Below are 25001 nucleotides of genomic sequence, written 5' to 3'. Positions count from 1 at the left end.
TTCAGACGTCTAAGTTACCTAACCAACATTGTGCAAGGACCACGTAATGCTGTTTCTTAAGAGGTTCCGAAAACAGCATCTCCTGACGTTTCTAGGGTTTTGTTCATTTGTTGGCTAGGAACATCTTTATTGAAATTATGCCTTAGAACAGTGACTTGGGAGGGAGAAAAGAGGAAATACTGAATTTTGATACATCACCACCATATTTTATAGTCTCCAGAAGAAAGTGAAAAGGCCATCCGGGCAGGACTTCAACACTGTATTTTCTTATTACTTTCTTTCTGAATTTATTCACTATGCTAACAAAGTCCATTTGGGTTTTGTGAAACCTTAGTCATTTAATAACCCAGAAAGGAGCACATTCAAATTGCTGGCATGTGATTCACTAGCCAGTAGTCGATAGCAACAGTACTACCACAACAGAAAATGTGAGTCTACGTACATGAGGAAGATGTGACAGAACACTAGTAGAAAGGAGACAAAAGCTTGGAGAAAAATTTACAGACTCCAGGTCATCATGTTCTGTTTTGTTTTGTTTTACCACTGAGTAATGAGTGGAATACAAGGGGGCAGGGGGAGAGATAGGTACCTGAAGCAATGATTTAAAAAAAGCAAAAAAGGTTATATTAACGAAATACAATACAGCGACACTAACATTGGAAAATACTGAAGTAACCCACAGACAATTTTCAATGTAAAATCAATAGTTTATTGCCATGCTACAATTTTTTTTTTTTTTCCAAATGAAGTTGGCACTGGTAAAGGGGAAAAAGGTTGTCATAATACACAATACATTTTTAAAAAATGCACATTTGGTAAGCTTTCTCAATAATGACAGCTTAAAACAAGTGAAATTAATGTTTTTAAGATTAGTGTGGAATGGCATAAAAATACACTCTTTCTGCATAGTATAATATCACTTTTTTCATAAAAGAAGTACGGAATGTTTGTAAAAACAAATTCACTGACCAGGGCAAATTAATTGAAATTTTATAAACAATTTGGCAATGGTACTCCCACTGTTTAGACTTTTTTATATAAAAGAAATAAAAATCTAGAAAGCTACCTTTATACAAAGTTGCTATATTTATGCCTTTAAGTAGGAAAAAACATTTTATAATGCAAATTAGGACATACAATAATCTTACAATATCATACAATGTAATGACAAGAAAGGAACATACAACATAAGATTTGGCCTTTGTAGAAATGTCTATTTCTGCATTTAATAAATGCATTTGTGGCACACTGGTGACTATTGTATTCTTACTACTACCAGTCAGCTTTCATGCTAGAACGGTACTCAGCTGTACTGTAATGGCAGGTCTGCAGTTTAGTTAAAAACACAGACACTTTTTCAGGAGACAAAAGGTGATGCTGCAGTGAAGCGAGGTGTGAAAAAGGCAACGTGCCTGCTGGTTGAGACATCTGTATTGTGGGACACCATACAACACTCTTTTCTTTCATACCAGAGCATTTCTTATACATTCAGTTATTAAGTACCAAAGTCTTACAAGTGAGAACATCGGTGTTTGAGATTTGGCAAAATTTCAGGGAAAATACAAAGTTAGTACCAAATATATAATATATTATATATAAAATGTGGGTGTATGATATACACACATTCTAATGCAAAAAAACTGCATTAATATGGAGTTAAATTTGCTGACATCCATTCCTAAATAACAAAACCGTTAAAAAACAGGTGCAATCCTGATCTTTCACACACTTTAGAATCACTTCCTCTTTCATACATAATAGTTAAAGCAATATATATGCAAGTATGACTAAGAAATCAAAATTCACATAATAATCTGAACTCTGACCACAACAAATAGGATTTTTTTTCAGTACATGTAATTAAATATATTTATATTTTTACAGTATTTTTAGACCATTCCTGAAGAACTTGACCAACCAGGTCCTCAGGTGTAACAGAGCTGTTACGTCAGCAGAACTTGATCTTGCAGGAACACATCCAGTGGCCCTTGAAGTCAACACGAATAATTCGTTTGGCTTCAAAAGACGCTGCATGAGGCCCGAACAAGCTCCGGAAGGATCGCCCTGCTAACAAGGAAGATTCCCTGATGACATCAAAGCTCCTACCTCAGACTCCCTTTCCTACTGCCAAAGGGAAGAACTGGAGCAAAAGACACACGGACTCTGGGCTCGCTGGGTTGTTGGCAGGTGGCGGTGGGAATGACCATGTAGAGCACAGCCCCAGCACCAGGGAGTGGTAAGGTGAGCTTCACGGCACCTTTTGTACTAAGGCTTCTCGTGGAAAGCAGAGGAGCTGCTCCTCCACGCTCATCGCTTGGCAATTCAGTCACCACGGGTCTCAGACGTGAGCTGTGGCTGGGACCCCAAGGCATTAAGTACTTTGCAGACACAGAGGAAGACAGTCCCTGTTCTGAAGGGCTCGAGCCTATTTCTTAATCGTATTTTTTACATAATCTCCTTTGTATATACACATATTTGCTACATAAAATAGAATTACACCAAAGTAATGGATATAGCAGAAAACGTTGTCACAATATACGTATATTACCACACTAAATAATTACTAAAACTGCAAGGAAAATTTCAAAATGCCCTTTGTAATATATAAAAATATAGAAATGTCCAACACTTGTTTCATCAACTTTAAAGGTAACTTTATCTCTCATACTCTATTTCTATCTGTACACCTACATATTTCCAAACAAAATACTGCGTTAATCTGGAGTAAACACCGTGTTAGGATAACATCCTCATAAGACATCGACAGACTTAGTCACATACCTTACAGCACAGTATCACAAGAAATAATGTATACATGGTCAGAGTTACAGCCGCTAAGTTTTTTTTTTTCTTCTTTACTTATCTTGTCCAAAAGAGGAAGTAATTCCTAAAGATTGCGAAAGAACCTTAACTCATGACTTCCCGTCTTTTTCGTATATGCTCTGTGAGAAGGACATCAGCAACCTTGACTCCATCTTAACGCAGTTTTTTGTGGTGGAATTTCTGCTGGATTTTTTTTTTTGGAGTGTATATGAATTTAAAATAAAGATATTATAAATGAACTTATGTTTATATTAAGTAAATACTGTCAAATATAAATGCCTGAATCGCTACCTCAAGGAAAAGATGGGAAAGATCTTATCATTAAATTCCAGATATACCTAATTCTATCTATCAAACTGAAGGACCAAACTTCTTTAGGGGAAATAGGAGAATTTCAGATTTAAGTCCACTATTAGTTCCTACTAAATCAGTTTCATCTTATTCGCAGCCATTAAATAAATTAGTACAGTGCAGAAATGGAATTTCACCATTGATCCCACCTTACACAAAGAGGAGAATACTGCTTAGAAATAGAGGTCCAAATCAGATACATCATTATATGCTCAAAGTAGTAACTGACGTTAATCAGAACTTGCATTTTTACTTCACTGACAGCAAATAAAGACAATCTGCTCTCTCCTGACTCTGTCTCATTGAGAAGTGGTTAAATATAAAACAAAAAACAAGGATAGCCAGATTTTGAGCCAATATACACTGCTAAAAAACCAGCAAAATCAACTGGTGGTCTGTCACCTGCAAGAGAGCAGCCCCATTTTGACATTGGTTTGGACTTTGTACAGCTTACACCTTTCTGTGACCCTTTTTACACCCAAGCCCTAGTCAGAGGTGTAGCACACACACACAAATATCCAAACATCTGGGGGGAAAATTAAGCAGTTTATGATATGAAATGTCTATCTGAACACTTAAGATTTCTATAAAAGTTCTGTAGACTTTAATAGGAACAGGAATAGTGCTTCAACACACACTATTACATTCAACCCCTGTCATATGCAAAATGTACTTATCGGGGGAAACAAAAAATGTTCTAATGAGAGTTAAGGTTTTCAGAATGGTCTTTTTTATATTGTTTTATGGAGTCACCAAGAAACACCACAAAATTAAATAAATTGGTCCTCCTCTTGACATCAATTTGAGAAAAAAAAATGTTTTTCTGATATAACCAATGGATTAAATTCTCACTAACTGTATTTCTAGTACAATCTTTATTAGGTACTTTTGGTTGCTGTTTCATCTTTTTTATCAACTCAGTTTCCTTGTTCAAAAGATACACTAATGTATGTCTTTCCCAAATCACTGCATTAAAGGAATACCTACAGTTAAAGGCTTTCCCTTGTCAAATGTGCTTGAAGGGTAGCAGCCAATTGCATGTTACGGATGAAAAGCAGAACTGATAGAGATGCTGCGATTTTTGCAGGACCTAGTTTAGGTAAACTTTACATGTCTCAGTTACTAAAGAAAATGGTTACATATTTGTAGTTTCTCAATCTATACACCTGTAGGCCCAAAATAAATACTATCTAAATGCTGTGGAGAGATTTCAGCTGAAAACTGAATCCTAGATTACAGACACTAAACCTAACATCACAGCCTTTAAAGAAACTGAATTGAAAAAATATTTACCAAGTCTCAAAGGGTAAAGTGCATTGCAACTACATCTACTTCAAGGGGCAGAAAATAAGGAATGCTAAAGATGAGTAGCGTGCGTAACAGGGACTACCCAGTATGTTTGCAGCATACACAGAACGAGAAAGCATTATCCCACCTGTAAAATATAAGAGGGTAAAAAAAAATAGCCCTGGAAAATAGGTCATCAGACTTGTTAATATAATTAAGGCTACAGAAAGTTGAATTTTCAGTATGTTCTCAATTCTGGGGACCAGAGCTAAGAAAACACCCCTATGAAGTATTGTGAAATTTGCAACAACAATAATAAAAAAATTACTCAGACCATCCCTTGTTATCTGAGACTATTCAGGATAAACACATAGGACAGTACACCGGAACTAAGGAGGGATATGGTTGGTTGTTGTAATTTTGGCAGGTCACTTAGGATCTACCTGAAGCCTCTGTTTCCCTATTTGTCAATTAAGAATATTACTTCCCTGCCTCACAGGTGTGTTTTAAGGGTCCAATTAATTAGTATTTCTGAAACACCCATGCTATACAGATGAGGACCAAATATTTCTAGGCAGCTAGCTAGATCAAACATGTTCGCCTCAAAACACATGCTGAAGCATTAGTTCGGCTCACAAATTTAAGCGAGCTATAAGCTAAGAACAAGAATCACACCAGTATCATGAACCCAGTAAGTATTTTGCAATACCTGGCAATTTCTCTTCAGTACAGACCAAGACTGGTCCATAGCGTAAGGTGAGGCAATGGCAAAGATGTGAAGGAGCACTAACGCTGCAGACCTGTAAAATGCCTAGCTCTAGGTAGTCATTACCTTCTGGAGTACCAAGGTCTCCCCACAAGTCAATGGGTCTATCACAAGAGTATGCATAGGTTGACCGTGAAATCATTAATGAGGTGGTTTTTTTAATCTCATTTAAGTTCCTTGTAATGGTCTCAATGACTCCTATCTTTTACTTCTGCAAATTAATGTTCTTTGTGCATCTGGTATTTCAGTACCATACAGTCTGTAAAGAATAATGAAAGTCAGAGCGAAAAGGTTGCCTGATATCCCTTAATGGTGTGGCAAGACGCATGTATTTCAGGTGCTACCACTGCTGCCACTACTAAACGGAGAGAAGACCAAAGAAAAAGTTAACAAAGGAACAGGAATACACTCCAATTTAAAAGACTGAAAATAATTGTAGTTTCTTTTTTATAAAACTTCAATTCAAATATTGCATGAAGACCCTTAATTCTTTTTCAGATCTCCAAATGGCTTTTCTTGCACGTTTTTCCTCACTCACAGTTCAAGGGTTGTTTTACATCATACCAGTTCACGCAAGTGTCAGTTCCTTTGCGATCACAGGCTCGAGAGTAATCTCTTCTGCTGCTAGTACCAAGGTGCACCAGCAATACTGCCAGAATTCTAAAATTATTCAGAGTATTAAAACAAACAACCCAAAACTTCTGCTAAGGGTGCATCTGGCATATTCAACAAACAACATTCTACCGGGATGTACCTGTAACACTGAGCAGCCATCATTGTAACCAAGTTCACCAACTGCAAAAGGAAAAGAAGTATGCTTGTAGATAATACTACCTTCAGATAATTTACTACATATCTTTCTAAATTATACTATCAACTATGGATGCACATTGCTAGAATGTACAATTTTCTATAAAGAACTATCAAGTCCAGTACCCTGCCTCCCGTGTAACCTGTGTCTGATGCTTTAGAGGAAGACAATAACTGCATAATAAACCTTTCCAGTTGTGCAATAATGCATGCTGCTGGAGAGCTGGGATATTTCTGTCAGGCATAAAAAAGTAGAACACTGGACAAAGACAACCATTTGACCTTCAAGAGTCTTTCTTTGTCAAATGCAGAGAGTAAGACAAACACATAAATGACCCTGAAAAATAATTAAAGCTATGTACAAAATTTTGACTTTTAAAACAAGACATTACGGAACAGATAAAAAAGAAACACACAAATGCAAAGGAAGGAAGGCACACTGAACTAAGAAATGACAAGAGCGCCTTAATTCATACAGCCAACCTGTGAATTCCTTCACAAAAAACCCCAAAAACTCTAATGAGATTAAAATTCTGTCAGATTTCACAGGAAACTTGATATGCCACTTGGAATTCTCCTCTAGCGGAAGGAGCTTAAGGCTGGGTTTAGATGCGTTTATAGCTCTGATCAATGAACTTCGATGTGACCTCTCAAATATCAGAAGTTAAGAAAACTATTGGGAATTAGAGGCCTTCTTGCCCATGTGGTCTTGAAAAAAACCCAAAACAACAAAAAAAGGTGTGGTGTTTATATCCCTTGAGATGAACCAATATATCTTGTGTACATCAAACGGAGTGAATTAATGCATTACATACATTTCATTCTGGAGGAGCCACTTCAATGAGGAATGAACGTAAGATAGGTATCTTGAAAGATTAGGTTTACCTGCTAATAATGCACATACCAAGAGGCTTTAAAAAGGGTTATAAATGCCATTAACAAGTATAGGCACCAGACCAGAATATTTATAAATTCAAAACTGGCATGTCACTCAGACTCTAATCAATTTAAAAGAGGCACTGTGAAAGGTGGTGATGCTGCTATGCAGTAATTACTACTACTGTAGAATGAAATAGTGTTACCTAAATGAATACTTGCTCTACATTAATTCCCTTTAGTTAGACAAGTACATGAAGTATGCAGAAAAAGTTCTATTAGTCTATAAAAGGCGTTAGTGTTAAGAAATGCAAAGTATTTGCATCTTCAATTTTATAAACTTCACAAAAGGTGCAAATGATTTAATGCTTCCCAGGCTCACATAGGCAGGTCAGTACTGTTATGTCTAGTTTTCCTAGAAGTACCATCATCTCGGGGCAGTGCTTTTTGCAAGCTTGACATAGCAGCAGTTCTTTCAATGTCTATCACAGCATACAGCTCTGTGCGCCTGGTTGGAGTTTGCGGAAGTGGAGTGGTGGGGGTTTTTGGAGTCTGAGGGTTGTCGGAGTCACTACCACCTTCCAAGTCAACCTGTATATAGTTGAGCTGCCTGTGTTCTAAACTTGGACGCCTAATGTCAAAGTTAAAGACTGTTGGGGTACAGTCCCGACGTCGTGTAAATTCTACTTTATGAGCACTTGCTGGTACTGTTACATTCTCTGTATTGACATAATTATGCATTGGATCTAGGTTATTGTGGTAGCCATTCAGAGATGGGGTCTTTGGTCCTAAACTGTCATCTTCATCTCTACTCAGCTTGCGGGCTTCCCAAACAGGAGGCAAGGATGGCAAGTTCTCATAGTTCAACAGCGCAGTTCTCCTCTGAGCAGAGTTGTTAATGTTCTGGGTGTCTGAGGTACTGGTTGATGTCAAACGACCTCTCCTGACCCCTGAGGCACTAGGGATTGATAACCTATTTATATTTTCATACACCAATTTATTACCAGATGGTGTTTCTCTACGTTCATCACTGTCGTACCCAGTGTCCCATTCAGTGTTGTTTGCGCTGCTGCCGCTAACTTGGTCTCTCCCAAGTTGCTCCAGTTTCTCTCTTTCCATTAACTGCCTTTGAACAGGTGTTGGTCCTAAAACAAACTTGACTCCTTCAGGCTCCAGGAGAACCTGAGCATCTCTGTCATCAGTACACATCTGATCTTCTTTCACTTTAGTTGTTTCAGTGTTTGAAAGCTTTGATTCCAGTGGCACATGCACACTTGATCGATTTTTCCTTTCCTCTTGTACCCCAGTAGTGTTGACATAAGTGTGCACCTAAAAGGGGAAGCAAAAAAAAAGGAAATTCAAATGCTATTTGCACTTTTTTTCCCTCCAAATTGCTTTCCTTCTTAACTCCCCACTTTTCTAACCAAAATACCTGAAAACCAAATCTCATGATAGCAGCTGTTTAAGAGCAAAGGTCATCTCTCACATTTTGCTGAACTGTGCCCAGTTTTGGGTTTTTCCCCCTGAAATTTTGTTGTTGGTTTTGTTAATGTTACTCTAAATAAAATTAGAGGTACTCAAGGCAAACAAAAGAATGCAACTTACATCCTACATTAATAATTATTTTGATTTGATGTTTTATCCCAATTGTGCTCTAGTTACAGCTTTTCAGGTTCTATTCCAGCTCTGCTGTGGTCAGGGCAACCTTGGGCTGCTCCAACTTAGCTCATTAGTTCACTGGAACAAATCAGTGAAGCAGAGCTGTACTTTGTTGTTCCTTACCATGACAGTGACCAACAGTTCAGTAGTTGCTTCGGCTAAATTTATCTCCAATTTCCACACTGCAAAGGAAATTTACTGTCCGTTTAAACAAAAAAACCAACCAACCACCACCTAAAAAAATCCCCAGGGTCCTGCCTTGTGTACTACTTAAGCAATGAAAAGAGAAGTTGGCTTTACTGGCAGAACAGTCCATTCTTTCTTCAAGAGCCAACAGCCTCTTAATACCAGAAAGTGAAATAGACAAACATACACTTCCATAAGAACTGTGGCACTCAGAATTAAAAAGGAGCAGGAGTTAGACCAAATGCCACTAAGAAAGGCAGGAATACACCACTGGTTTATGCCTCCAAGTCCCCACAGCAGATCAACACGAAGCTGAAAGGTAAAGACTGAAGTAATGGATTCTTTCTTGAAATTTTAATTCTGCGTCTAGATACCCAAACAGCAAAAGTAGTGTTTTATAGCAGCAGTCATCTAGCCTTCCCAACTCCTCTGTCAAGCTCTACAAGCTGAAGTATTATTTACAGCTCACTTGACTCCTACATTGATCTTTAAACTCATTTACTCTTCAATAACTCCAACACCACCACTTGGATTCTTCTGGGGGGGCTCCTAACAAATCCTTTCCCACAAGACAGTTCACTGCACTTTGCTCTGGTTACCTTCTCTCGTTTCCAACACCATTTCTTGTCAAGCACAAGAGTCTTCCTAAACCACATCACATTTTATTAAACTTGACTAACATTTTCATCAGCAACCTGAATGATGAGATAGAACACACCCTCAGAAAGTTTTCAGTCTATCCCAGATTGGCAGAGTTTCCATTGAGAGGAATCTCAGCAGCCTGGAGAAGTGACCTCACAGAAACCTCATGAAGTTCAGCAACAGCAAATGCAAAGTCCAGTGCCTGGCATGGAACACCACCAACAGTACAGGCTAGGCACCAACTGACTTTAAAACAGCTTTGCAGAAAGGCACCAGGGGTCCAGGTGGATGGTGAATTGAATGTGAGTCAGCACTGTGCCCCTGCAGCAATGAAAACCAAACGTGCATTGGTTTGTGCTAGTAAAAGCACAGCCAGTAGGTTAAGGAAAGAGATTATTACCATCAGTTCAGCACTTGTGAGACTGAATCTGGGGTAATTGGCTCCCCAGTACAAGGCAGACACCACTATAGTGGAGCAAATCCAGTGGAGGGCCATGACTCGAGGGGCTGGAGCATGTGACATACAAGGAGAAGCTGAGAGCGCCATCCTTGTTCAGTCTTAAGAGAAGGCCAGGAAAAAACCTAATAGCTGTTTTCAACTACCTAACAGATAAAGAAAAGACAGAGCCAGACCCTTTATGGGGACGTTCAGCAAAAAGCTAAGGGGCAACAGGCACCAGCTGTAACAGGAAAAAATCTGATTATATATTAGGGAAAAATGCTTTCACAACAAAGGTGGTCAAACACTGGAACACATGGCTCAGAGACACTGTGGAATCCCCTTGTTTGGAGTATTCAAAGCATGACAGGACAAGGCTCTATGCAGCCTCCTCTAACTTTAAAATTTGACCTAGAGGACTCTAGAAGTCCCTTCTAACCTAAATTATTTCATGATTTCTATTCGCCAAATAGAAGACTTACATGTAAAGAAGCTTTTTGACCAGGATCTCTCATTATAAAATACAATTTGTGTTTAAAAACAATTAATGAAATTTTTGAAAAGAATATATGCAAATACATACTTTCTATATCTTTATTTGTATATAAATACAAAGAGCAACTTAAAATAGTTACTCTTCCTCAGCCAGCTATCCTACAAAGTATCATTTTAAAGAGGCAAAGCAAACACTTTTCTGAGGTAGTTAACATATGGTAGAAATACATTACACCTGATACTGAAAAACACAAATGAAAGCCTACAGAATAAACATTAGAAAAACCTGAACTAATGTAGAACATAAATTGTATGGGGGGTTGAAATACCCACTTGCTCCTCTGGTACAAGTAAAGGATGTGTTGATTCTTCACCGACAGAGGGGAGGCGTGCACTTCCGACAGAAGGATGTCTGCTGGAAGGATGTGATGAAGCATCTCCAAAAGATGGGTATCTGGGATAGCCGTTAGGTAAACTTTGTGCATTGAACCCAGGAGCTGATTCAATTAGAAAACAAGCAAAACCGTATTAAAAGAGAACATTTTACTGTATATGAGTAAGATGCTTTATACCTTCATTTTCAATTTTCAAAAGAGAAATTAAAATATGTAAACCAGTATTAAATATTCACAAGACTCAATTTTGCTGGGGGGAAGGAAAGGGAAAGCAAATTGCAGGGTATAGCATCCCAGTATTTACTGGGAAACATGTCTGAAGCAATCACTGAAATCTAGGTGTATTACACACCACAGTCCTCCCAGTAAACTACCTATCCAACTTCTCTTTCTACCATTAACAACATGTCTCCCTAACAAACAGGGACTTATTTATTTAAGCTTCCATTTCTCTGAAATAAATCAATAACCTGGAATTCCTAGTTTCAAATACCAAGCCATCTGCCTAGGACTACTTAAAATCCTCCGGTATTTTTGAAAGGACTTCACTCTACCCATCCATCTGCTCACAGCAAAAGAAAGATTCCAAACCCACTATAGATGCGATATTACCATTACTTTTTTCCTAATAAAAAGGTTGGAACGTTGCCCAACATTAACATTTCTCAGAAATGCTACCAGTAAAATATGGTGATACATTATAAAGCAATTCAACAGGTATATACTGAAGCAGTGTTCTTCGGCAACAACTAAGTTTCCAAAACTTATTTCTTAAAGCTGAAGAACTTGACTATGGCAGTTTTGCTCCCAAGATTTAGGATTCTCAAAACAGAATCCTCAGCAAGTACCTCAAGAGAGCGCATTACTGGCAATTAGCCTTTTAGCTGAAAATAGCATTTAATTTGCATTAAATCTTTAAGTAATTAAAAAGAAAACTAATTAAAGCTAAGTACCACATTACATTCACGTATGTCATCTAACAGTATAACCATACTTACTGGTAGGCGTTCGAGGGGTTCTTGGAGCTTCCAACTCAGTTTGATGATTATTCCTTTCTACTACTGGTTCTTCTACCACATTTATGCTATTATTCTGCATTATCTCTTGCAACATATTAAATAGCTCTTCTGCGCGGGCACATTTAAAGGCAAAGATTCCTATAAATACACAAGAAAAAAAAAATCAAAATCCTTCAATGTAAGAAACGCCTTACAATGTATGTAACTTTCAAACAATAGAACTGGAATCCACATAATGAATACCTGTTAAAGAAGTAAAAATGTTAAGAATTTTTTATTGCACCAAAACACACAAAATTACTGTGAGAACCTTCAAAGTGTTTATCTAATAGAAGAATAAGTTTCCCATGCACGAAAAGATAAATTAGAACAGAAAATTGATTCAGTTAAAAGCAAAACTAAGTTTTGAGTGCTAAATGAGGGGTAAAAAAAAACAAAACAAAAAGGAGGCACAAAGCAGGGCAAGATTTTTTCTTTTTTTTTTTTGAGCTGATAAAAAGGATACTAATTAAATAGCTAAATACAAACACTAAATGAAACTACTGTGGTGCTACAAGGTCCTATTTTTTAAACCAGATTTCTATTAAATTACCATAAAAATAAGATACCTGCACAACAGGAAAGAAGGATTCAAACACTGGGTAAAAGTTTAGTTTCTTTAAGAAGATTAAAATGAAAAGCTAGTAAGACAAACTGTGTGAAACGTACAGTAACAAACCAATTGCTTTAGGCTAAGGGATAGACACAGAACACAAAGTTAGCATCAATACCATGTATTTTGTGTGTGTATTGTGCCACTTTGCCTTTAAACAGCAGGGAGCGCCCCAACTTACCCTCACCAGCAAAGTCGCAGCTTTGGATTATTCTTCCATTGAAAGCATGAAGTTAAAGTTGACATGCTTGTTAAACGTGGGTGCAGGTGCTCAGTTTTTAAAGTGAGTATTACAATCTTAAAACACTCTTTACTAAGAACTACCTACCTATATAGCTAGGCCTGTAAGTGCAATTATGTTAATGTGCTGGCAATTATTATCATCATATATTTATTTAAGGATGCAGAACTGACAGATCAGAACGACCAGAAATGCTCCCCATGGCAGAAGTTCACAAAAACCCAGCTGGGAATATACCAAATGGGCTAAGAGGAATGATGCTCAACAATTAATATTCAGCTGGTGCAGTGAATAAGCTTCGTGCTTGCAACACAGCAGCTGTAGAGCTTCTTCTACTACATTTCCCCAACCCATGATCCAGCTCAAGTACAATAGTCCATGTTTAATTTTTTGTGTATTTCTGAAAATTCACACTGGATACTTAAATCTTAATGGACAAAAAATAAAACTAAAAAAAAAATAGGTTCAAAAGCTTTAAAAAGCTCCCGGTATATTTCTGAGAAATTCAGCTGCCTTTACCCCTTTGTTTAAAAAAACGTGAGGTGAACCAAATTGGCACTGAAACTGCAAGCAAAAATAACTTGATGAAACCTTGATTTTTACTAAATACATTCACATTGTATTTAATGTGATCTGTCAGTTACACAATATGGTGACACACCAGCTCCTCCAAGTTTTCTATCCTGAATTATCTATTAGCTGTGCTCCCAAAACACGTCTTCAAGGTTTTTAATACCTAGCACAAACCCAATGTTTCGCCATCAGTGCATTCTGACAGCTTATCAATAGATATAATTTGAGATTAACTGGAAAACACAAACAAGAATATTGACTAATGCAATCAATAAGAGTTGCTGGGCAGTATTCAGGGTATTCTCAAATGAGAAAATTCTCCGTCATCTCACCAAGTGAAGATGAAGTTTTGCAACTGTGCCCACAAAACCCAGCATAGGTCTCAGGAACAATGCTCCATTGCAAAAAGGCAGCAGAGAGAACGCTTTCTGCCAGATTTCTTTTTTCTCAATAATCACATTATTTTAATATTACGTAAGAAAGGCAAGAAACAAAAGAGGGAGGAAAGGGTTGCTGCTTACACAGCCTGCTTAATCTTCTCTATTAAAAAAAAAAAAAAAAAGAAATTAGGAGAGAAGCAGAGAAATCAGTTAGACTCGGTGGAAAATTTTGCAGACTTGCTAATAGGCCATGGAAAAGAACCTTCAAAACAGTATTTTCAATTGAATTTTATTAGTATCTATTTTACATGCTTAGAAGCAGCAGTAAATTAAACCTGCAAAATCAATTAAAGTTATTTTCTTCAAAACAAAGTTTATTACTTTCTTCTTAGAAGTCTGAAAATTTAGTTTAGTATGGAGTATATTGTACCATTTCGAAACATCTCCATTTCTCATTAGGAGATGAACTGAGAATGCCTTCTAAACTCTTATTAAAAAAAAAAACAAAAAACAAAAAACAAACCAAAACCTGTCTGCCCTTTCCTCTGCTTGGACAATGAAGATTGACCAGCTTTGTTTATGATCAAGTTCTTTCATCTTCCTGATTTTTTACAGTGAAATTAAAAAAAAAAAATAAAAATTTGCAATTGCTAAATATCATTATTGATAAAAACACTAGTTAATGCTAAAAATCTATAAGAAAATAAAAATTCAACTTAATTTCACAATGTATGAACACATAAGAATTCCAACTACACACAGCTACATCACAGTAGAAAGATGCAAAACGAGGGTGAGACCTCAACCAAAACAGCTATTCCCTCGGGGACTGCTGCAGTGAAGAGAGAGAGAAAAGCTTAAATATTCTCAGTGGGAGCCAACCTTGGCCAAGGCAGGCATGATCTGGGAACTGGAAAGGTAACCATCTTTTTCCAATTAAAGGCACACAGAAAATAACTGAGCATAGCTGGAGTTTACACACTTCATACAAAAATGTGTCAAAATTTGAGAATGATGTCATTGATATAAATGAAAGTGGTATTTGTTTTAGGAAGAGGATGACACACAAGTGTGTTACTGAAGACAATAACAGGGTAGGGATATCCAGTTCGTATCAGTGCTCCAGTCTTAAAATCTAAAAATAGAGAATTCTTTGAATTCTGAGGAGATTCCTCCACAGTGCCAGGTTTCACTGCCCCTCCCTGAAAGTCAAGTCAACCTCTGAGACAGGAGAATTTCCCTGTCAAAACCACCTCCTAAGTTGACCAGAAGTATCCGCACACACACAGGCATGAAGTGCTCCAGACCTACAATGCCAAAAATTATGGGCAACTCAAATCCTCATTTTACCATAAGACCATTCCTCACAAGGTAACCTACATTTTTTTTCCAGAAACCACATTCACCTATAAAACTATAGACGTTATAACCCCTGCCAAAGGACAGGCAAATATACTTTTTTTAAACAAAATTGTCTTCCAACATCAAATACATTTCCAAAAAGCTTTATATACAAAAATTCTACATACCTTGTCCAGTTTGACACCTTCGGCCACTTTCAAAAGAGAAAAGATTTGAGTCATAGCCATAGCGACGGAGACAGAGGTAGTGCCATTTTACAGAGTCCCTTTTACGGGTGTACAAAATTAGTTCTGTATCTGTAAGTTCCATTATGCCAGAACCCAGTTCATTACCATCATCATCCACATTAATAACCTATAAAAAGGAAGTTAAATAGCATTAGGTAAGTACTCTTTTGAGCACCAATACCACTAATAATAATCTTAATGTTTCACTGATGCCCTCCATCTGCTCTGTCATATTAGTGACAATCCTTGAGGTAAAAGTTTAAAAAAAAAAACCAAACAACAAAAAAAACCCAAAAAACCCCCACACCTCACGAAACCAGTTCCTTTGCTCCCCCAACCCAGAATTAAAATAATACATATTTAAAAGCAGTATGAATGAGACTGCATAACATTATTGTAAAATCTGAGGAGAAATTTAAAATAGAAGAGATCTGTAAGTTAAATATTCTTTTTTTTAAAAACTGGCTTTATGTACATATTCTAGTATTTCCACACAGATAAGGCATACCTCAGATAATGGAATCTTTCAAAGCCCTGTTTCTAAAAAAATAAATATTTGCTTTGTCATATAACCCCACTTACAGTTGGGAAAAGGAATGAAAAAGGATAAGGGGCTCCAAGATAAAGCTTCCTTCACATACCTGTATAGCCTTGCACTGTGCTGAATCACCAGACTGTTTTAGATTTTTTTTTTCCTGCCTTTTTAAAGTCAACAAATAATTCAAATACCCTATGGTTATCTTGCATGAAAATGTGTATAAAGCTTAAACTCTTATTCTTTCTGCTTTTAAACCAGTTTGAGGTCATCTGCATCCTTTATGGAATTTGGACAATGTATATTTTCCTCCGCATGTGTTTTATCTCACAATGCTGCTTTTAGTGGGATTCCTTCTTACTCAATAAAAAGAATCTTCCTGATGGTATCAATTAATGTTACTCCTTAAAGAGACGTTTTCAACTTGAAATCTAGTCAATTGAAAAGAATTAGGAATAGTTTCATCTGCCACTGAGGCTTATGCCAACTTTCTTCATTTTGCAAATTACATTCTTTCATCTTCTCCCCCCTGCTGCTAAATCAGCGACCCACACAAACAATAGAGAAATTCTACGAGGAGAAAAATAGGAACTAGTTACACAAAGTGATGTCAAAGGCATAAAAAGCAAGAAAACAGAAAAATATTTTATCCTTCAGCTTTTTTTACCGATAATATTAAACATTTCCAGAAATTCCCATGGCTTTAAAGCTCATTTCAGTGTTGCCCTAAGGCAACGCATGAATCATTTTTCACTACGGAAGCATTACATTCCTTTGCCAATTCACAGAGACAGTTTGGAGCACAGAAGCAAATCTGACTTGTGTGACTATGCAAAGGTATGTTTACTTAAAGTCACTGACTTCAGCAGCTTCATGTTAAGCATGTTAAGCACATGAACAAGTGTTCACAAGCTTATAAATTCCAGGAATATAAGGGACAGAAGCACATTTATAAATAAAATGTCTTCAAGTAAAGGACAAAAGTTCTCAAAATGCTGTATCAGTAGTGATCTGCAAGTAAAATCAGCAGCCCTAAAATTTTCCATTGCTGACCCCGCATCCAGGTTCATAATCACACCTCTCCAATAGCTCTTCCCTTATGCTTACGACTCCCTTCCTAACCTCCATAACCTCCCAGAGGCAACAATGCTTACTTAGGCCCTACCAACTGAAATGGAGATGGATCAAAAGCACAGGACGGCTTCTCCTCCCTGAAGATCAAAACTACCATAAAAAAAAGCCTACCCTGTCACTGCTGGTAAGAGAGGATTTCTCAAAGGGGCAAGAGAAACCTGTAGCCACAGATGCCTGCAACTCTGCAATGTTTTAACTGTTCAGTAATTCTCACCCTATTTTCATTTAATTTTTTTCCATCACAGACCTACTCTGCAATAAAGCAACAAAATAATTCACAGCATACCATGTCAGTTGCTTACCTTAAACTTGTTTCGATGGTTATCTGGGACAGTTTCTTTATCTGGACAGCTACAACAGCTACCCATGACTTCTTTAGAAGACCATGTGATCTCTAAAGGGAGGGGAAAAAAAAAAACCCAAGCAAAATGATCATTTAGTTGAAGAATAAAATAGAGTATCATCAACAAAACAACCCAACATAAATTGCTCTCTGAAATTACAATTCTTCGTGATGAATTTTGCAGTCATAAGTAATAAAAAAATCAACATAAATATTACAAATATTTTTAAACAGTTACGTTAGATTTGGCATTAAGGAGTGGCAACAAAGAGCTGTTAAAGTCCTACCAGTAATTCAAACGTGAGGTTACTACCAAACAGACCCATTTGATTTGTCACCTTAATTCCCATGGTAGCAGCTTGGGGGGAAAACAAAAACCAGTAACTTACCGGGTGCGATTCTCATCTCCTACACCAGGGCCTTTACACAAGGCAACTACCTGGATTCCAGTTCCGTCTACTCGGCTTAGACTGCTGAGCACAGCCCTAGTGACGCCCATACAAGCCCTGGGCTGTAGGAGGTTACCAGGCACAGGCAACACAAAGAGCCCACATGGCAAGCCTGAAAGGCTGCCCTGGCTTCGGCAGCTCCAGGGCTGGCTTGCAATAGAGGGTGGAGGCGTTCCAGGCCTGGAGGCAGCCCGGTGCTGGCAGCCGTGCAGTGAGGCTCTGTGCTTCCACTTTTAAATACTTCCCATATAGCAATGTACATAAAACTATGTAATCGAAGTCAAGGGAAGGAAAAAATCCCACATTCAACACAAATATTTTAAAACTTGTATTTTTTTTATTTCTATTAAGTTCCATTTGGATTAAATTGTGGTACACAGTCTACTTCATTTGCTATAAAACAGTAAAATATTCAACTAACACAGAACAGCATGGGTAAATTAAGGAAACCAAAAATAAATATTTGATATTTTTGATATTTTCATTTAAAGATTTTTGTATGTATGGTAAAACTCTCATAAAACAGTATGATAAAATGTTCATAGAACCAAGTCTCACAACTTGCTTCAACTCCCTCCACCACCTTCCAGAGGGTGGTAAGTCTTGTACTTCTTAAATACACGGAAGTCAGATAAAAGAAAACTAAACCCATTTACATCATCTTTATATTGAATAAGAACTAAAATTTCCACTACACAAGTGAAAAGTGGGGCAAAATCCTGGAAGAGAGCTAGTAAGTCAACAAGAGATGACATTAGGAATCAAGAAGAAGGAAGACAGGAACTGCTTGATAACTTTTCCTGACTAAAGGGGGGAAAAAAAAAAAATATCTGATGTCACCTTAAGAAAACCGGGACTTGCCTTCTAGACGGGCATTTGTATTAGCATGCGGCAGTAGTATCCAAGTAGCACTTTAGTCTGCTGAGAAAAAGGGTGCAAGGAATACAATGAAGAGCAGCTAACTCCTTCTCTCTTCTTGACCAGAAAAGCCACGCAAAAGAGATACTGCTACCCTAGAGACTGTATAAATCTGTATAAATCTGCCACCTGCAGATTTATATAAATCTTATAAATCTTTCACCCTGCAGAGGTGAAATGGAGAACTTAACAGAAAGGCTAACAACATGGCTTGGATTAATCCAGCAAGAAAGAGGCAGAGCACCAGACAACGTAGTCAAAATCACAGATTCTCTAATGTCATTTCTGGCCGTAACATGAAAACATGCATTAATTTGACAGAGCTTTTTTCCCAACTCAGCATGAAACTGAGGGGTTGGTTGTTTGCTTCTACTGTTGCAGAGAGAAGCTATGTTACATAGAACTGGGTTTTTTGCATAGTGAAGAGAAGTCCTGAATTTTATTAATCAGTCCTATCACCCTCACAATTACAGAGTACTGTTAATAGTCTTCACACATACATCCCATTGTTATTTTAGCTATTCCTTTTTTTTTTTTGCTTATGAATTCTGCCTGTTTTATTTAGAAGGGGAGACACGGGTAGTAACACCTATTATTAATTTCCCACCCTGGCACCCCACAATGCCTCACTACAGTAATGTTCAGATGTTGGTCTTGTTAGCCTACTGGTGCTACCCTATTTATTCTGAGAATTCACTGCTAAAAAGAACAACAGGTGATAACAGCTGCAATGCAGATTAACAATGAATATATAAATTTGCAGCAAAGGTTTTCAAGCTCTGGTCCATACAGCAGTCATAGTTGCAGATGCTTCTAGCAGCCTTCAGGCACAGATGCTTGCACTTTAAATAAAGCCCAGTCTTAGACCTCCCCAAACGTTTTGACAAAGTGGAAACAGAACTAGATAGCAGCATGCTGTTATAGTATCATGACTTTCTTTGCATTCAGCATAAAATAACTGATCAAATCTCTTGGAGGCAGGTGCCTGCAAACTTAAAACAATTAAAAAAACCACTTAACTGCAAAGTAGTTTGGGAAAAATCACTACAGTTGCAAGTAGAAAGCTGTGGTATATGAAGATGTATGAAGTATAGCCACTGTATCTCAAGAATGACAAAGAAAGGGTATGTAATCAATAATCACACAAGCTCATTATTTTGTCTCCAATATATTCTAATACTAACGCTTCAGAAAACCAAGAACTGCAATGCTGCTTCAAAGGAGAGATGTGAACCAAAGCTATGAGGAAGAAATGAAACAGCTAGGGAACTGGCAGAATTAAAAATCACTCACCTAGATTTGGCCATTAATATTCCCAGCCTCTGCTGCAGCATCAGGGCTTCTGTCATACTCAAAGTGTCATGCTGTCTTGTCACAGAACTAATCATTTGACCTAGAACTAGAAGAGTACATAAAAATGTAATTTTTCTTGTTTTTAAGATGCCAGTTAGTAAACAAACAAAAATACAATTATTTTTTTTTTTTATTATTATTTTTTTTTTTTTTAATTTTGGCAGTATTATGTCAAGTGAGGTCTTCATGGCTAGGATGCATCTTAAGTGGAGTTTTAGACAAGAGACTGATCTCTTAGAGCTTCCCCAGCATTTCAGTGCCTAGCTGCGTCTTGGAAGAAAATAATCTGATGTCCCTTTCTGCAGTGTAGCCTGTCACGCTGGGGACTCCACTCATTCTCCACTCACTCCTTACCCAATTTAGTGTGTGGAAATGACAGATGCAAAGCTCCCGTTATCCTTAGCACATACCAAACCAAACCACAGCAGACAAACAAAACACATACAACTTACTCTGCTTAAGTCCCTCTTGCTTATCCTACTGAACATATACAAATGCTGACTTGTATGGCTTACACATCACTCTTTCTCTGCTTCCCTCATGATGCTTGCTCCATGACATTAACCATGGACTGCTTGTTTTCACTTCCCCCCCGCCCCCCAGATTACTCTCATACTACCTATCTACTCACATTTAACACTGAAAACTCAACTGCTGCTTCCATCAGGCTAACAGTTGGCAGCCTCCATTCTCTGTTTGTAAAATTGCCAAACGAACACTTGATGTTTCCTTTGACACTGCTGCTTAAACTTGAGAGAAGGGTTGAATTCTCAGAAAAATACTTTATTAGCCTTTCTTATCAGCCTTTCAGGATGTCTATGCAAACTTGTTTGAGACCATTGCAGCTCTGCTTATCAATACTGCCATAATTCTTTGTATTCATCTGCTGTCCTCTGCCTTGCACCTGGATTAAAAGCATTTTGGGAACCCAAAGCACTCTTCTTTTTTGCATAGTATCAAGTGTAATGTAGTCCCAAACTCATCCCACGTCCTAGGCATCACGGTAACAGTTGTAGAACACACTTACCGTGGGGGGACTGTGCAAGAGAACAGCAGAAATTCAATACTGGTAAATGCAAAGTAATGCACCTAGCAAAGGAGCTCTATCTGTTAGGAAAGATCAGTCATGTAGTCACAGAGTTCAGTGAAAACACTAGCTCAATATCATAAAGCAAATGAAACAGAATTGTTTAGAAAGAACTAAAAGAGCCAAACCAAAAATACAATTCTATTGTATGAATCCACAGTGCACCCACAGATGTAGTGATGTATGCAATCACGCCTCCCCCTGTCAAAAAAGGCAGAGTAAAACTAGAAGTATGCTACTTGGACTGCTCAGCCTGGAAAAAGGGACCAAACAGGACAGAAAAGATGAGTACAGAATTATAGGTGACATGGAGGAGATAAACAAACCACAACTATTTTCCAAATGGAAGCATTAGGGAGCAGCAGTTGACATTATTAAGGGGCAGGTTCAGAAAAACTACAAAAATACTTTTTGCACATGGTATGTAGTTAAACTTTGTGATCCACAACGTCTTGTGGGAATGAGTTCCAAAAAGATTCAGAAAGTAACTGGACAAATGCAAGCTCCATGAAGAGCTTTTTAAACTCAAGGATGTCATATCTGGCTCAAAGTCTCTAAGCTGCAGATATTTAGAAGGGTCTTAGGGAATCATCATAAAATGCTCCTTCTTATTATTCCCTTCCCTATATATTTACTATTGGCTGTCAGAATTTACTATTTGCTGTCAGAAACAGGATACTGGACAAACCGATACTTCAAGTCTGACCCAATAAAGCCATTCTAGTTAACATAAAAGGATGACATGGACTCAGCATAAATTTTTAAGTGCACTGTCATAAGACATTAAAAAAAGAAATAATTAACAACTTGTATTTAACTTGAAACTAAAACCTAGATTTCACAAAGGTACAGAAGCATAAACTTATTGAACTGCTTGATAGATATGTATATTTGCATACACATACTAAACATAAAGATTCTCTGCTGTGCATAAGTGGTATTTAGTATCAGGAACTTGCAGCAAGTCACATACCCTTCCTATGATTTATTTGCCCTTTAGCCATAAGCTTTCTTGATCTTGGACAAAATTGTACATGGTTGTATTCAAGACCTATCCCTCTGCAACACGCACAGGCTCTGGTTCTGTGATGGCCCTACCCAATCTAGCCGGTATTATTAAACTGTGTTTTTGGGTCAGGTTAGATATTTGTTGGCTTAGCACACCAAACTAGCTCAGCAGAGAGTCTAGCAAGTGCCAGAGCCAGCTGGGGACAGACTCACAGCCTTAGTCACCTCTGCCCAGTTTCCAGAAAACTAAGCCCCTTCACTAATTACTGGGATTTACTTAGTTTACCAAATTCCCTGCTAAAATCTTCATGACAGGAGAAAGGAAAGAGGGAGCAGAAAGCTTGACCCACCCACTCTGGTAGAATCTTACAGGTAGTCATTTGAAAAATAATGAAATTAAAAATTTTCACAGGCAAGCTACACTAATACAGGTGTGTTTGCACTGGTATTTACTCTGGTATTTTTCTAGCTAAGTTTTAAAGCCTTCACATGGTTTGGCTACCTAAAGCAGACTAGCCTGTTTCAGTTACCTAAGAATGATTCTTAAATGATCTAAACAGAGTTTTTAATGGACAAAAGAAAGCACACAAATTTACAGCACCTAACTTCTTTTAAATGTAAAGCAATAACAAATTCTCCAACCAGTTGTTTCCAATTAAAAGTTGGCTATTTACTCTGTTTGGGATTTTCTCAAATCTTCCCAGATTGCAAAATATTTACCCGAACTTAAACATACAAGGAGAAGTAGACATTTTCACAGTCACAACCCTAAAAGTTAATCTTTTCAGTTATGTCTACAATGTCAAATTTAGGAGCTGTAATTTCCCGTTCATGAAGCATCAGTGGTGGTTGGGTGCAGTCATGCAAGGAGGAAGGGGATGGAGAGTATTTTCTGCTTCTCCCTAACACATTCATTACTGCACTACAAGGTAAAAGTCCCAGGCAAGACAAACCAGGACCAGCACTTATCTAAACCTTGTTAACAGGAGTGAAAGTTAGGAACTGCCATAACTTCACTAAGATTTATTACTTGGCTTTGTAAAGTAAAAACAGGTCTCTTTCCCTCAGAGACTAAGCAGTGGCAACAAGTTATGCTAATCTCTCAAGTCAAAGAAGACAAGGCATCAGTGTAAACACAGTAGATACTTTAAAAAAAAAAAAGTCACAGTCAAAGGCCTGTAGAAATTCTAGCATTTGCAATTCTGCAAATCTCCCCAGGTTGGGAATGGTCTGAACAACGCGTGCGTTCCCCTTGTGTAAGAAAGGCCACATGGACAAGCTGCAATCGTACTCCTCCTTTCGCTCACGGTAACTGGTCGCCCCATTAAAAGACGGCTCACGGTTGCAAAGCTGATCTAAAAACTGGTATTAACTTAGTTCTGCATGCTCTGGTTGCAGAATCAACCATTAACTTTGGGGGATATTTTCTGTACACATTAATTCCTAGCACACACCTTTTAAAAATCAGGGAAGGAAAAACCCCAAACCATAGCACGTCTCAGAAGAGGTAGGGAGAAGCAAAGGTGCCTTGTCTGTAAACCGATCTTTTGCACATATTCTTTTCAAATGAAAAAGTGGCCTTTCAAACCACTAGCTGCCACAGTGCTAGATCCTCTGTATGTCTTGCTCTCAGACCTACAAGTAGAGAGCAGAAAACGTAACTGAACTGCATTAACATAATTTTAAGGCGTTTTATACCACAAAATTGTAGTTTAAAAAAAAAAGAGATGACTAGGGCTTTTTCCTCCTTCAGAAATTTTAATATCTGGAAAGCCCAATGAATACAATGGAGTAACTGGAGAAAGGTGCCTGTGTACAGGTAGTTAGCACTCAGGCTGACAAGCACTTGAACCTATTCATTCACGTATTACCAAGCATATTATCAAGCACTTGATAATATTCTGATCATGGCTAAGCGATATAAACACATACCGTCATTTTGCCTCGACCATTTTCAAAGACTGTTTCTTGTTTGGCCTATGCTATTTAAAAAAAACAAAATAAAAGGACATAATCCCAACCACTAGAACACCGAACTCCTCTGCACTTTTATTTCCTACTCTTATTTAAAGTATTTGCTTAAAAAGGTAGAGTAAAAAGAAGTATTATCAAACCCTCTACATTTAACATCAATTTCTGTGGAAATAAAGCAGTTATGACAAAAAACAAACCAACAGAAATGCTGCGAGTTTTGGAGGTATATTAAAATTGCAAACTCATTGATAGATGGATAAATCATAATCAGGAGTACTTTACCTTTTTCATTCATTTCTTTGAACAATTCTATTTAGCATAGTCAGTAGAAGAGTATTTTTCAAATTGTTAATTATTTTTAAAACTTGAAACTGCCTGGCACTTCAGATTTCTTTTGTCTTCAATAACAACACAAGGATGTAACCTTCATAGTTTAAACTCTGCCACTTCCTAAAATACCTTTCTCAAAATGGGTTCCATAACCATTGTAAAGTGTTATAGCCATGGTTTACCTAAACTTGAAACATGTTAGCCACCATGCTTTATACCAACACTGAAATCAATCATTACAATTCAGAAAGCTCAAAAATTAAGTCCATATAAGATTTTTTCAACTGCACCAGCACTGTAATACTTGAGTGTCTTAGAACTACAGAACTGGGTTCTCACAGCTGTTTACTATCAAAGAACGAACAAAAAGACTATATTCAATTTGAAGTTTTATTAAAACACTCTTTAAATGCAAGTTAAAAAGTTTAAATGGTTTCAACACCTGCTTCTTTCTTAACTTCATAATTAACACTCAGATCAATCAAGTAAACAAACAAAAAAATGGAAATGAGTTGTACTTGACAGCTTCAGGAAAAATCCTTAAGTTTTTTAAAGGGAAAAGCCCAATACTTGGGAGGAGAGTGGAGGGAACAGAATGTAGTGGTTCTCATCTGTAGCAAGGCTAGGAAGGTTTCAATATTATAGCTGCCTCCTGTGAAATAAATTGAAGTTACTGCCTAGGGGACA

General features: G+C 37.5%; 1 protein-coding gene across 4 annotated transcripts in view; it reads right to left on the bottom strand.

Moving 5' to 3' along the window:
* Positions 1-695: 695 nt before the first annotated feature.
* FRS2 (fibroblast growth factor receptor substrate 2) overlaps positions 696-25001 on the bottom strand; it is a 62942-nt gene continuing 38636 nt past the window's right edge. For 3 of the 4 annotated variants that reach the window (XM_076332739.1, XM_076332747.1, XM_076332756.1), the window contains exons 2-7: positions 19856-19961; positions 17155-17246; positions 15124-15310; positions 11728-11886; positions 10668-10831; positions 696-8242 (exon numbers count right to left, since the gene is read on the bottom strand). In XM_076332739.1, the coding sequence (XP_076188854.1) occupies positions 7292-8242; positions 10668-10831; positions 11728-11886; positions 15124-15310; positions 17155-17220 (1527 nt within the window). In that variant the 5' untranslated portion in view covers positions 17221-17246; positions 19856-19961 and the 3' untranslated portion in view covers positions 696-7291. Of the gene's footprint in view, positions 8243-10667; positions 10832-11727; positions 11887-12581; positions 12906-15123; positions 15311-17154; positions 17247-19855; positions 19962-25001 lie in introns of those variants that run through there. The other variant, XM_076332766.1, reaches the window with a different exon arrangement.

Source organism: Aptenodytes patagonicus, chromosome 1 (assembly GCF_965638725.1).
Source record: "Aptenodytes patagonicus chromosome 1, bAptPat1.pri.cur, whole genome shotgun sequence".
NCBI lineage: Eukaryota > Metazoa > Chordata > Aves > Sphenisciformes > Spheniscidae > Aptenodytes > Aptenodytes patagonicus.
This window is presented reverse-complemented; position numbering and strand designations above follow the sequence as displayed.